The following is a 13807-nucleotide window of genomic DNA, read 5'->3' on the forward strand; positions in this document are numbered from 1 at the left end:
TTTTGATTTTCTCTGAAAGATGATGACTCAACATACAAGTAGTCTCAGGCTGTCGTAGAATGAAAGTGTGATAGTACAAAAGAGATATGCCCAGAAGAACAGTTAGTGAATGTGGAAAAAAAAAAAAAAAAAAGACTGTGATATGTTGAACTTTGAAGATCTTCAAAAGGTCAGAAATTCACAGTCACTTTTTTTTTTTTTTTTTGTGAGGAAGATCAGCCCTGAGCTAACATCCATGCCAATCCTCCTCTTTTTACAGAGGAAGACCGGCTCTGAGATAACATCTATTGCCAATCCTCCTCCTTTTTTTTTTCCCCCCCAAAGCCCCAGTAGATAGTTGTACATCATAGTTGCACATCCTTCTAGTTGCTGTATGTGGGACACGGCCTCAACATGGCAGGAGAAGCGGTGCGTCCATGCGCGCCAGGGATCCGAACCCGGGCCGCCAGTAGCGGAGTGCGTGCACTTAACCGCCAAGCCACGAGGCTGGCCCCCACATTCACTTTTAATGATTAGGATTAGAAAGAGCTCATACTTGCAAGTGGAAGGGTAGTTCTTCCAGCCGTTCCTAAGTCTAACATTGGCTGAGTGTAGGATTTCACTCCAAACTCATTATCCTTGCACTGCACGGGGACATTATTTGGCATACAATACACCCTGGTACTTATTCATAGGTTGTTATGTCTTGTCTGCTAATTGTTTCATGTTTGTTGACTGTCTTGTCTTCTCGATGAGACTGTAAACTACTAGTTGGAATTGAAACAAAATTACTTTGTATCCCTGAAATGCCTTAAGAAAGGACAGAAATAGGTAATTTCTGGTTATGGCTTTGTCAGTAGTGAACTCTGGGAATTTGGATAAATCCCTTATCACACCATCTGCCTTCTCTGCATCTCTCTCGCCGAGCTCCAAATTCTTTGAAGTCAGGTACCTACTGTGATTTGCATCTGTATTCTTTTTTTTTTTTTTGGCTTGAGGAAGATTAGCCCTGAGCTAACATCCGTGCCAATCTTCCTCTACTTTATACATGAGTCACTGCCGCAGTGTGGCTGATGACTACTGTAGGTCCACACCCAGGATGTGAACCTGTGCACCCAGGCTGCCGAAGTGGAACATGCTGAACTTAACCACTATGCCACGGGGCCGGCCCCTGCATCTGTATTCTTAAAGCAGAAAGTCTAGCAAATGGCTTCTAAAAAGAAAGAATGGTGCTATTAGCCAGTTCAGCTCTTCTGGATCAAGTCTAAAGACTCCAAATCCATTACCTTCTCCAAATTCCAACCTCTATCTTCTTGGAGTGGTAAAAAAACCCATGACAACCTTTTATTTTGATTTCAGATTTATTGGAATGTTTAAAGAAATGTCTGTTTCCTATAGACATGATTCCAAAAACAGATACAGAATGACAGAACTCCTGGCTTCCTACAGGAAAAGAAATAAAACAAACATAAAAAAGAGTTCTGCTAAAAGAAATGCAAGTTATAAAATCAATCCATCCACGGGGATATGCACACTCATAAAAAAGAAGAGCCCAAGTTAGATGTAAATGTTGTTCTGCTGAAGCGAAGAGGAAGAACATCTAAAACCAAGCTTTCCTCATCTCATGGCGACCTCTCAGCCTATATCGGCTGACCCTGAGAAAGGGCCATCTAACTCTGCAGAACTTTGAGAGAAGAGCACTGTGCTCTGCACTGAACAGCAGAGAGGCATCCTTTCAGTATGCCCGTTTCCTATACTAGACCTTGAGACCTTGACCAGGATGAAGTTTCAGTGCTCTTCCCCTGATCTTGCCCCACCTCCTACCACACACACACACACACACACACACACACACACACACACATCTATCCATAGACACACATACCACTTACTTATTTTAATATCCTGGAAAGAGGTAGAAACATCTTGTCAAAGTCACTCTTTCTGTGGTGGGCATCTGTACCCTACCATCTGGTGGCTCAAATGATAATCGGACCTAAAGGGAAAAGATAGTCTATATATATTTTTTTTTTCTGAGTGGAAGAATCTTCACGTAGGCTGGAAAAATTACAAAGAGTATAGCAAAATAAATGATAAAAACAAAAAGGATGTGCATCTGTAAGAATTACAACAATATGCATACCCAGCATGAAATGACCAGACTTTTAAAATCTGCTGCTGGATCTAATAGCTATGGACACAAGCATATTGGAGTCCACTCATTTGTCTATTCAGGGCAAGAGAGGAGTTAAATGATTGTTTTCTAGGGGTTGTTTTTTAGATCATAACAGGTTGGATCTGGCTTCCAGGTTTGCTGATTCACCAAAGGACCTCAAAGCTCATTTGGAAAGAAGGGCATTTTTGGAAGATAAACATGCCCAGTGCTGCTCCCTAGGTTTTCCATGGGAATAGTCAAACATCCAGGGAAGTAGAGTGAGAGAAGCACCTAGAGCCTTACCTTTCGGAAAATTTCCTCCAGGTCACAGGACCAGGCATATTCTTGCAAATTTTCGATGAGATTCAAAATAAAAAGAGAGCCCCATCTGGGATGTCGCCAAGAAACATTATCTGTGAATAAAGCGCATTCCAAGTCTCACTCAAGGCACTTGCCTGGTCACAGAGATGGAGTCCTAGGATTGCCACTCCAACTGAGGCAGGCTGTTGAGTTCATGCTGTTTCCTACACACTGTATGCCATTTTTTTAGTGAATATATTCAATGTTCAGTGAGTATTTTTTTACTGATATTCAACAAGTGTTAAGGACACATGAACGATGCTGTATATGGTACAGATGTTAGGGTGGTACAGTTTCTGCGTTCAAGGAGCCACAAATCTAATAGAGAGGGAGGGGAAGGCAGAATGGGGTAGAGGGGAGGAATTGGGCCTTGGGGAAGTAATACCTGAATGTTATCTCAGGAATGTTACTTATTGACTTGATTTAATTATACACTATGAAATGCAATGGCCTCGACTACAAAGGGTAAGGTGATAATTTCTGCCTTAGAGAGATATTTGAAGATTAGATGTAACGCCTTACAAGTGTCTGGGAGAATATAGGATATGTAATACTCACTCTATACAGTGTAATTCTACTAATCACATTTCAACTTATCTACTTTATAAATAATTTAATTAAAAATCAAATAATATTGGCCATAAGGTGTTTAGATAAAGAAAATGTTAACTGAATATGAAAATGGTACCAACAGAAAAGAAGTACAAGACTAGAAAAGGTTTAAGAGGGAAAGATCATATTCTATTGGAGGACAAAACAGTCTTATGGAAGAGAAATTTTGAAGAAGAATGATGTTAATTATATAGAATGGTAGTGACATAAAAGTCATGAAGCCATTTTAAAATTATGTGAAGAAATATACAAGAAAAAAGTGGCATCAATAGCTGTGTATAGAACCAAACTTTTTAGCCAATAAAAATGGTAATAATCTATAAAATAATAATAGATTAAAATTCTATTTAAAATTGCAGCTGTCTATGAGGCTGGTTCCAGTTAAAGGAAGTGGGTGGGAGAGAGGGTGGAGACAGGTATCTCTGAAAGTTCTTCATGAAATTAAGGGAGTGGATGGTCACTTTTCTTTGGGAGAGCGCTACAACACAGTTGAGATTAATACAGGAGAATGTGGAGCTAGGTTTACTGGTGGAAGCTGAAAAATACCTGAATTGGAGTTTCTAGGAATCATCTGGAAAGGAGTGGTGAGGAAAGTGAAAGAAAAGGAGACAGAAATCAGCAAGACGGAGTTGAGAAGCCAGGCGCCTACAAAAAGCTGTATAGCCAGAGGTACATCTCTTGTGGAAGGCTGGGATCAATGGATTTTATAGAATAGTTATGTCTAATAATAACATTTCCTAAATACACTCAAGCTGTAAATGTGTAAGTTTTTTGCCTAGTGTCATTGTTTCTGATCATTGACAAAAATCATTGATTTCTACATCAAGACGTGGTCAACACAATGCAGAACCAGGTTGTCTCCTGAGAGATGGTGTCTCATTATAGAAAATAGTCTGTAAATTAAACCATTTGAATAGAGGCAAAGTCTTAAGGTCAGAGATAATCAGGAGAATGTGAATGCCCAAGAAATTCCAAAACATAGTGGATGGAAGAACTCAGATGACTTTTCTTGAGATGGAAAGTAACTCAAGGTAAAACCTTGAGTTAAGTTACAAAGTAGAAACATCTTGAATAATAGCAATCATTTAACGTGTGCTTTACTCTGTGCCATGCTCACTATTTCACATATACTGTCTCATTTAATCCTCAGAACAATGATATTTGTATTCACACATATTAATGAGGAATTCAAAGAAAGCTCAGAGAGGCTAAATAACTGGAACTAGTTTACAAAGTACTAAATGCCAGGGTCAGAATATAATTAGCAGTACTTTTTATCCAAAGCCTAGGTGGAGAATCATTCAGATTTCTTCTTTTTCATATGCTCCATACTTCTAGCTGAAACCACTTTAACTTAGGGACTTAATATGCCTTGTCTGCTTTTCTGCCTATTCCTACCCCTTCTGTAAATCCTACCTTTCTATAAATACATGATGTCTAGGCAAATTGAACTGCTGAATCATCCCAGGATCTTGGACTTTTCCTACGTGGAGTCAGATTCTAATTTACTTCACTGTAGATGCTCTTCTATTTATCTCTCACAGTTCCAGGAAAATATTTTGCACCATGGGAGTTTACTAATTACTAATTAAGTAAAAATATATGCACATTTGGTCTCTGTGGATAAGGGAAATTGAAGATGTAGTGAAGGGAAGGCTTGAGTTATTCTTCAAAAGTCTCACAGAAAGTTTAACACACATCCACACTCTAATGGGTGGGTATGAGTTTCTGCACTGGTAATGCCCACAAAGACGTCCTACACAGACACCCATTACCTGGTGTTGAAGAGCAGAAAGCAATAAAATCCTTCTCTATATGGGCTTTCCTAATGGCATCATCCTCAAAATCCTCTGGAGCCAGTGAGAAGCTATTTCCAGAAGCTTCTACTGAGTCTTTTAACCACACCACCCCTTCATTCTCTGGAAGGATAAGATTTGGTTTCTTGTTATTCCCAACAGCCAAGAGAACTACTTTCTCCCCTTAAATCTCTATTCAATCATATTTATTAATTTATTCGTCACTGTCTTTCATTCACATGCACATACACACATATCTTTTCAACAACTCTTATCTCTCCTAACCCTCAAATGAATTCTAACAACATTCAAACATCAAAATCTTAAGACTAAAGGTGATATCTTTTTAGTACAAAATGGAACAAATATCTACCAACCAGTCATACAACTCACAGAAGCTTCAATCTTATTTGGTGACAGTAGGTATACTTTGACATTAAGAAGTAGACACAAAAAAACTGAAAAATACTGGATGCATACAGATGATGAGGTCAATACTTGAATACTTCATATTCTAACAGACATCAGCACTCACCACCACGGCAGGCCTGGATAATGATCACCTTGGGTTTGTCCCTCAAACTTGGACAGTTCCAGGTGTTAAAAATTTGAAAAATGGTGTTGACTTCTAATATATCTGGGACATTCTTAGAGAATTTCTTCCCACAAATGCCATCCCGAATACCATGAGACATGAACACCAGGAAAGTGCTGTCAGAGGTCTGGTGCTCTGGGCGGGCAGCAAATGCCTTCAGCTCTGTAGTCATGCCCTGGAAAAGACCATACCACTGATTTAGGACTATGTGATTCATTATCATGGCACCTTGCAAATCTAATAAAAGGACACTTAAGGAATTCCTGTGTGACATAAAAATCAATGGAATGCAAAAGAAAAATTAAGTTTCAATTCAGAGAAAGGTAAAGAAAGGGTTATAGGATGCCATCCAAGGATTTCTGGTAGAGAGAAAGGAGCATTATTGAGTTAATAGTACACTTCCCAATTAAAAGTTTCACTAGACTCTTGGTAAAAGACCCTACTTTAGAAGGGGTTATTGTAGCATTAAGCACCCTCGAATGGCAAATTTAGATTTTAGACTGTCAAGAGATTAACTTTCTGGTGCCACAACCAAGCTTTCTAATATTCTTTAGGAATTTGAAAGATGTGACCATTGTCTTTACATTATGATAGACTTTACCAAAGCGGTGAGATTTTCTTTCACTGCCACGTTGTACCCCAGACCTTCTAGCAGCACCGTCATATTTATGATATCAGCTTCAGCTCCATCTCTCCTGGAAAGATTGTCAAACTCTGTGTTGCAGATAATCAGGGCAAGACGTGTACGGGTCAACGACCTTCTTATTATTGGGTAAATCTGCAGGAAATACAGATTGGATAAACAGTCTTGTCCTTTAATTAAATATTCGTCTTGAGTGTTTAAGACAGCTTCTCCTCCCTTAGTCCTATCCAGAAACCAAATCTCATGAACCATAGATAAAAACAAGGAGAGGGAATGAGTCCTACTATGGGAGTGGAAATGGAGTTTGCAAATGCCTGATTGGCAGCTGAGCACTTAGTTTAATTATTTTTGAGAGATAGGGTTGTGAGAAAAGGCTTTGAAGCCAGAATGACTGAATTTTAAAACTGACTCCTCAGCTTACTGATTTGGCCAAAATATTTAACAATCCATGCATCAGTTTACCTATTTCTAAAATGGGTTATTTTGAGGGTTCCAGGTGTTATATGCAACATGCTTAGAACAGTCTGATTCATATTAAGCATTCAATAGATGCCATTGTTATTATAATTATTTACTCAGGGAATTGGACCACCCTTAAAACTTTCTACATAAGCCTGGGATTCTAGAAGATAAAAATCTTTTATGTAAGGGAAGCAGCAGGATGATTTTCCAGAACCTCTCAAGGAAATTGGCTCTGAGAAAGAGCCACTGCACTTTAGAATTGCCTCCAGTGTGTCTTTCACCCCGATCCTTGTATTTGGAGAACAGTACCTCTGCTGACTTTTCGTTCCATATCTTTTGGACTATTTCTGGAGAACAAAGCTTGAGGCTCCCTCTTGGCCTAGCTGGGTTGTCCTGCACTGCCTGAGGAGCTACAAGAGACAAGAAACATTATGAATAATGCCATCCCTGTGTGTCCCACTAGGTGCTCCTCATAGCATGATCTGTGTATGAAGCCACAGAGGAGGAAATGTATCCTTAGGAGGACAGCCTGGGCTGGTCGTTAACACTGTTGAGTGAGTCACTGCTAATGGAATACATTCCAAGCCAGAGGAGATTTCCAGTGGTGTGATACAGGAATCTACTTTCATCTCTTAGGATCAGCATTTTAATAAATATTTTAGGTTAAAAAATAGAAAGGGAGTATCTCAAGGTCATGTATGATAAAACTCTCAGAAAACAATCAATACTTTAGGTAAAATAGTTACTTGTAAGCTTATTTCAAATGATTCAAAGCTTAGGATAAAATTTAATGGAGGTATGTCTATTTCAACATTTTTTAAATGCAAATGTTTATCTATCTATTTATTTTCTTAACAGGCATGATAGTAGGCATTAGAAATATAAAAAGAAAGAAAGAGAAAAAGAAAGGAGGGAAGGAAGAAAGTAGGGAGGGAGGGAGGGAGGGTGGGGGGGAGAGAGGGAGAGAAGGAAAGAAGGAAGGAAGGAAAGAAGGAAGGAAGCATGGAAGGAAGAGAGGGAGGGAGGGAGGGAGAGAGGGAGGGAGGGAGGAAGGCTGGGCCTTTGCCCTGTCCTTCAGGATCTCTCTGCTGTGAGTACGTATGGGGAAGAAGAGGAGGAATATTGAATATATGAACTAAAATGAGTATGAAATAGAGTGATATATGCTAAAATCAAGGTGCACCCTAGATAGATTCATAGCACCAAACATTGATTACACAAATATATGAGGAAGAATTTTCACAGTGGTTTATGTGAGAAAAGCCTCGAGGGTTTATTTGATCACAGTTCAACACCATCCCACAATGTGATGTACTTACTAATGAAATTAACACAATCTTTGTCTGTTTCAAAATAGAAATAAGTTTTCTCAATACTTGGAGGATCCTTAAGAAACTAAACTATCCAAAAAAAAAAAAAATATTCAATTTTGAGGGGGAATTTGACGAAACTGTAGTATATTCATTTAGGTAAACCAAGGCAGCATGAAGTGCATTGTCTGTGGAGAAAGTAAGAGATAATTAGAATGGATATATTGGAGAAACTATAAAAATCCTTATTAGGTAGAAAAAATGTTCTATTTCTTTAAAGGAGTTTAGAGAATGATATAAAAAATAAAGAGAAGTATTTGGATTATATTAAATTTTTCTGATTAAAAGAGTAAGACATTTGGTTATGTAATGAGTGTCCCATCCCATGAAATACCTAAGAAAACATGCATAGGATAACCACCCTTAATAGAGTCACTAGAATAAGTTCTGAATGTGATGAAATATTTCCTTCTCTGGCATCTAAATTTCTTCCAAATATAAGGTCTTTTTATTTTAAGAGAAATGGTCAATTTTGGATGAAATTAGTCCAGAATCGTGGGTGAAATACTGTTCCAGGACAAGTAAAACACTGATTATTTGATAGGCAAGTGGCTGGACTCAGACAAAAATAAGGTTTGCTAATAAGGAGTCTAATGAATGTTGATCTTGACTCAATAAAGCTGAGACCACCATTTTCAGGGTAGAGCACAGAAACATTTTTAAGGTATTCCTAGTCATCTGGGACTTAGATATTTCCTGCGCTACCCCCAATATTGTGTGGAATGAAAAGATATACGTTTATATTTTGGGGGGTAGAAACTGGCTAGCTATTCAACAGACACTTTCTTCTAGGCACACAGCTAATCTAGGTGGCCATCCACTTTAACAGTTAGGTGTGGCCATGTGACTGGGTTCTAGACAATGGAATGCAAGCAGAAATATGGTGTGACATATGCAGGCTAAGCCTAGCAAAATCTCTCACAAATGATCTTTTATATTCCTTCAATGCCATTAACTGAATGGTTATGACCACAGTTATTTTGGCATCATATGTTGCAGATATCAGAACCATAGGATGGAAGAGGCCTGGGTATTCGAGTTAGCAACTGGAGGAGAGCTGCCTGCTGGTGAAGAACGCCCATTTTAGAATTTTCATAAATAAGAAATAAATTTCTATCCTATCTGAGCCATTATAAATATTTGACTCTGTCTCAGCATTTCATATTGTCTTAACTGATATGAGTGTGTGTAGTATCATTTTCATCCCTAAATTTTTGGCTAGCTTTAATTTGATGGTGGAGATTCTTAACACCTATTCATTCATAATTCATATATTCAGGTAAGCTCAATAAAAGCAGGAACTTTGTTTTTCTTGTTGATTACTCTCTAAACAGTTCATAGAACAGGATCTGTAACACAGTTGGCGTATGCTAAATATTTTTCTAACGGCTTAGTAAATAATAGTAATTCTGATGAAATTATTCAGTAAAATTGTCTTTTAACAAATATTTATTGCATGTACGTTATAAGCCAACTTCCGTTAGATGTGATCATACCTAGGAATAAATCAGACATGGTTGATTTCCTCATAAAGCTTAAAGTCCAGTGGGGGAAAAAGATGCATCTATTTAAAAATTACAAAAAAAAATATACTGAGTGTTATGGTTGAAGAATTATAGGGCACTGTAGGACTAAGGGCTCTGAAAAATAGTAGTACAAGTAGAAATGGAAAGACAGATTGGATTTGAGAGAGGAATCCATAAAACTTGGCCACTTCTTGAATATTGAAAACGAGGGAGAAGAAAGAGCTGAAGATAATGCCAGGTTTCTGGTTTGAAGAATTGGGTGATGATGGCACCATTAACTAAAATAGAGGAAACTGGAGGAGAAGCAAGGTAGGGAGGAATGGCAAGTGCAGCTCTGGGCATGTATAGGTAAAGATGTTCATGGGAGATGTGAGTGCACATGTTCAGTAGGCACTTGAATAGTGAAGGGTGGCACTCAAGTAGGTAGTCAGGATTTGAGACACAGATTCAGAACGTGTTAGTATAGATGTGGTAGTGAAGCTGTAAGAATGGCTTCTGCTGAGGCAGAATAGATTAAGAAGAGAAAAAGGCATATGATGGATCCGTGAGAATCACCCACAGCCACCTCACCTTGGGTTCATCCCATGAATCTGTAGTTAAAATCAAGGAAGATGGGGTTCAAAGAATGTTATTGCTTTGAAAATACTATTACCTGGGAAGGCAGGAACCACTGCTTGGGCGTCCTGTGTTTTAGGAAAATTTCCAGATTGCGGACCTGAGGAAAGGTGAAGGACATTAAAATAATTACTTATCATCTCTAAAGAATCCTACCTAATGTGTTGGACACTCTTTATTAAAAATGCCTTCCCCAGGCCTTGATCCTGTTCAAGACGTGACTTATCTGGAGCCATCTTCATCACTGGGAGACAAAAGCCTCTACACATGAATGACTAAACTTGAACACTTGAGGCAGAACCAAAGTGTCTGGAAGTGACTTTCTTAATTTCTGCTTTCTATGATGAAAGTGGAATAGAGACAGCGACAGCATCAGCTATAGAATCAAAAATTCTCTTAATGTGCATGTTTCAAGGTGGCTCCTGTAGTTACCACTACTACCTAACAGGTATGTGAAAAGTGAAGTTATCTAACTCAGAGCTAACCTGGTCTTTGGAGAAAACCAAGAAGGAAAAGCATCTACACTTGGACACTTAGCCTTGCCAAGATTTATCACAGCCAAAAATGATGATGAGGGGACCCACTGGCCTACCGCCTGTCAATGTTAAGTAAATTTCCTAAGTGCCATAGAACAGGAAAGTGGTAAAGCCAGGATGTGAACACAAATCTGTCTTGACCATCAGTCTTGAGGTCTTAATCACTAAGATATTCTACCAGCCCACAAAGGGAACTGTAAAATTATATATGTGACAGGAGCCCTAAACACAATGTCGCTGTAATCTGCATTTGCCCTACTCAGTGGCATAAACCATACTCCAAGGAGGAAAATGCTGGAAAGCCTCAGTTACACTATTTGGTTGCATAAAATCACTCAAACCTATTAGTATATCCTCTGGGGTGACTATTCATTATGATTGTCAATTTCAGAAACAAGAGTTAAATTTAAATTTATTTAAGGTTTTATAAGGATCTCAATACAGCAACACCCACTTGAGAAACTTATTCTAGACACTTTAAGATTTGGCATGAGCTAAAAAATGAGAAATACTCCAAGTCTTCATTACATAGTACCTATTGAAGACAGGATTTCCACAGACAAAATATGGTCCATTTCCATGCTCTGAGTGGGAGAGAGCCATAGGATAACCCACAAAACTTCAAACTCAAGACAGTAGGCTGCAGTTTGTCCTATCTTCCCATCTAGACTGCTGGACTAAATTAACCATCAATAAATTCAAGAACATTTTCTGGAGGAGGCCTCGTTATGGCAATAATGTACATGCCACGAACTTTCTTTTAGATGTCTCCCATTAGTGTACATTCAAACATTACATCTAATTATCACACTCTATTTCCCTGAAAAAATTGGCAAATAGATAAGAGGGAGACAAACCCATGACAACCCTGACTGAGAGGCATCGTCTGACAACTAGAGAAGCAGACTCCAGGGGTTAGAGTTACCACAACGGGTTGTACAAGTGCCACTAAAATTCAAAGACGATGAGTTGAAAGGAATGGGGCAAGGAAGAAGAAACTTTGGCTATTATACAATTATTTGAGATCCTTATTGTTATTGATTGATTGCCTTTGATTTTGGGGGGATGTTAAATGAAAAAGGGGTATTGAAAGAAAAACAAGAAAATTATTACCCATAGATGAACACAGAAAACATTAGGTATGTCACTCAAGCATAAGATTGCCCCCTAATCCCTAGAAGAAAAGCCATCTTACTTTCAAAGAACATCTTCTGCATGGCTTTCGGAAGCACAAAAGAAACCAGTAGCTGGGATTCCACCAGAGCTCCATCTTTGCTGCATGGAAGGACTAAGGAACCATAGAAGGGGCAGCTCAGAAGCCTGAACCTGTATCTGGCCCTCAGGGAGGCCTGGAGGTAGAGGGAGTGGGCCTCACAGAACAGTCCACAAGCCTGGTACCATGCTAGTGGAAAATCTTATTTAAAGGAAAACACAAGGGAGCAATTAGAAGAAAGAGTCCACTTAAAATCCTACTTTTCTACAGGCACTGAATTTATTCTCTGAGTGTTCTGCCATCACTGAAATATTTTATTTTTCCTGGAGAGCAAAATTTTGGAGAGTCTTTGATTACAGACCTTAAGTCTTCATGTCAGATGATTACATAAGTTCCTAGGGACGCCTAGACTTTAACTAACTAAATAACTAACTGACAAATAACTAATTAACTAACTAAACAAATAAATAAGTAGATAAATAAATAAATAAATAATGTGCCTTGCCAGGAGGACTGGCGTATACACTATAAAGATTTTCAGACTGTTTCCATGAATTTCAACAAATGAGTTACCACATACTCAGGATGGGAAATGAGCTTCCATCAAAAGAAGTCCATGGAGGCCAAAGGAACAGGAATCAAGAGGAAAAGAGACAGGGGGCATGCAATAGGGCCACTACTATAGAAATGGGGCCCTGAAATCAGAGGTAAGGAGGTTGTCTACAAACTAACATGAACAATAAACTACGTGAATTTTAGTCTGAGTCATTGACACCTACCTGAGGAGAGCCCCAGTACCCCTGCAAGGTGGCAGTCATCTTCACAAATATGACTGATACAAATTTGGCACGCCTGGGGCCCTTTCCGAATGACAGAGTCAATCAAAGCTCGGGCCTTATCCATGACTGTAGCGTTTTCAGCTCTTACTTTCTCCATCTCCTCCTGGTTCAGCACTCTTTTCTCTAACAATTCATCCAGCAAGCCATTTATTGTACCCGTGCCCACTGAGTGGATAAACAGCTTCCTCTTCTCCCTCAGGACCTTGTCTGTTGGAAGCACAAGGATTCCTCAAGTCATAAAAACAGCCTCATTTTCCTCTCATGTCAGCAACAGGAAATAACCTTTAGATTTAATCAATAAAATGTCCCTCTCCACAGTGGAGTAATCCTGGGGACACCCACATCTCCTACTCTTCCTTCAGCGTTACACGCCTATGCTCACTGAGTGTCCCACAGACCGATATTTGCTGTCTCTACTTTGTACCTGAAAACCAGGGGACGTCCTGACATGCCCCGTGTTTATTCGACTCTCCATAATAAAATAATGAAACGGTGATAGCTCATTTCCTTCGGGGACCACAGCTGCTGTATTCATCTTGTGCCAATTCTGCACCCTCTGTCAGACTATGACATGTGAGGATTCAGTTAAGATTGCAAAATGACAGCAGGAGACCAGTAAAGCCCAGTTCTTTTCTGGCCCTTGCCCTTCCTTTCTAAAGTCTGTGAAAGTCTTTGGGCCCCTTCCCTGCTTCCCTTTCCTTTCCTTTCTCCCTCTCTTCCTACTTCCTCACTTCTGATCACCTAAGCATTCACAGATCCTAATTATGGCTTCCGAAAAGCCACTCCTTCCAATACTATTTCTTCCCCAAGATATGTCCTTTCAGACAGTAAAAAACTCACCGGCCATGGCTTTTCTCTGTCAGCCTTGATGTGTGGTATGAAATTGAAAGTACATTCCACCTTCCTTTTTGGCAGGGCGTGTACACATATTGAGAAATACCCATTGCTCATGTATATGCATGACTTTATTATTTTTTTTCCAAAGAAATAATTGATTGTTGAATCCTGGCATCAGAGAGTGTATCCTTGGGAAATTTCCTTCACCAGCACTTGGATCAGGTCAGGGTAGGAAGGGAGTAGGGCATGGAAATATCACCTCACGCCCG

General features: G+C 39.2%; 1 protein-coding gene across 1 annotated transcript; it reads right to left on the reverse strand.

Moving 5' to 3' along the window:
• Positions 1-1321: 1321 nt before the first annotated feature.
• Positions 1322-13599, reverse strand: CASP1 (caspase 1). Its single transcript, XM_087433638.1, has 10 exons — positions 13542-13599; positions 12642-12908; positions 10151-10213; positions 6912-7012; positions 6099-6275; positions 5438-5672; positions 4882-5025; positions 2438-2547; positions 1872-1975; positions 1322-1422 (listed from the first exon to the last, which is right to left on the reverse strand). Exons 1-9 carry the CDS (start codon positions 13546-13548, stop codon positions 1877-1879), a joined length of 1203 nt encoding a protein of 400 aa, XP_087289764.1. The 5' UTR covers positions 13549-13599; the 3' UTR covers positions 1322-1422; positions 1872-1876.
• Positions 13600-13807: the final 208 nt, after the last annotated feature.

This window comes from Ceratotherium simum, chromosome 7, assembly GCF_057802395.1.
Source record: "Ceratotherium simum simum isolate JZ-2026a chromosome 7, ASM5780239v1, whole genome shotgun sequence".
NCBI lineage: Eukaryota > Metazoa > Chordata > Mammalia > Perissodactyla > Rhinocerotidae > Ceratotherium > Ceratotherium simum.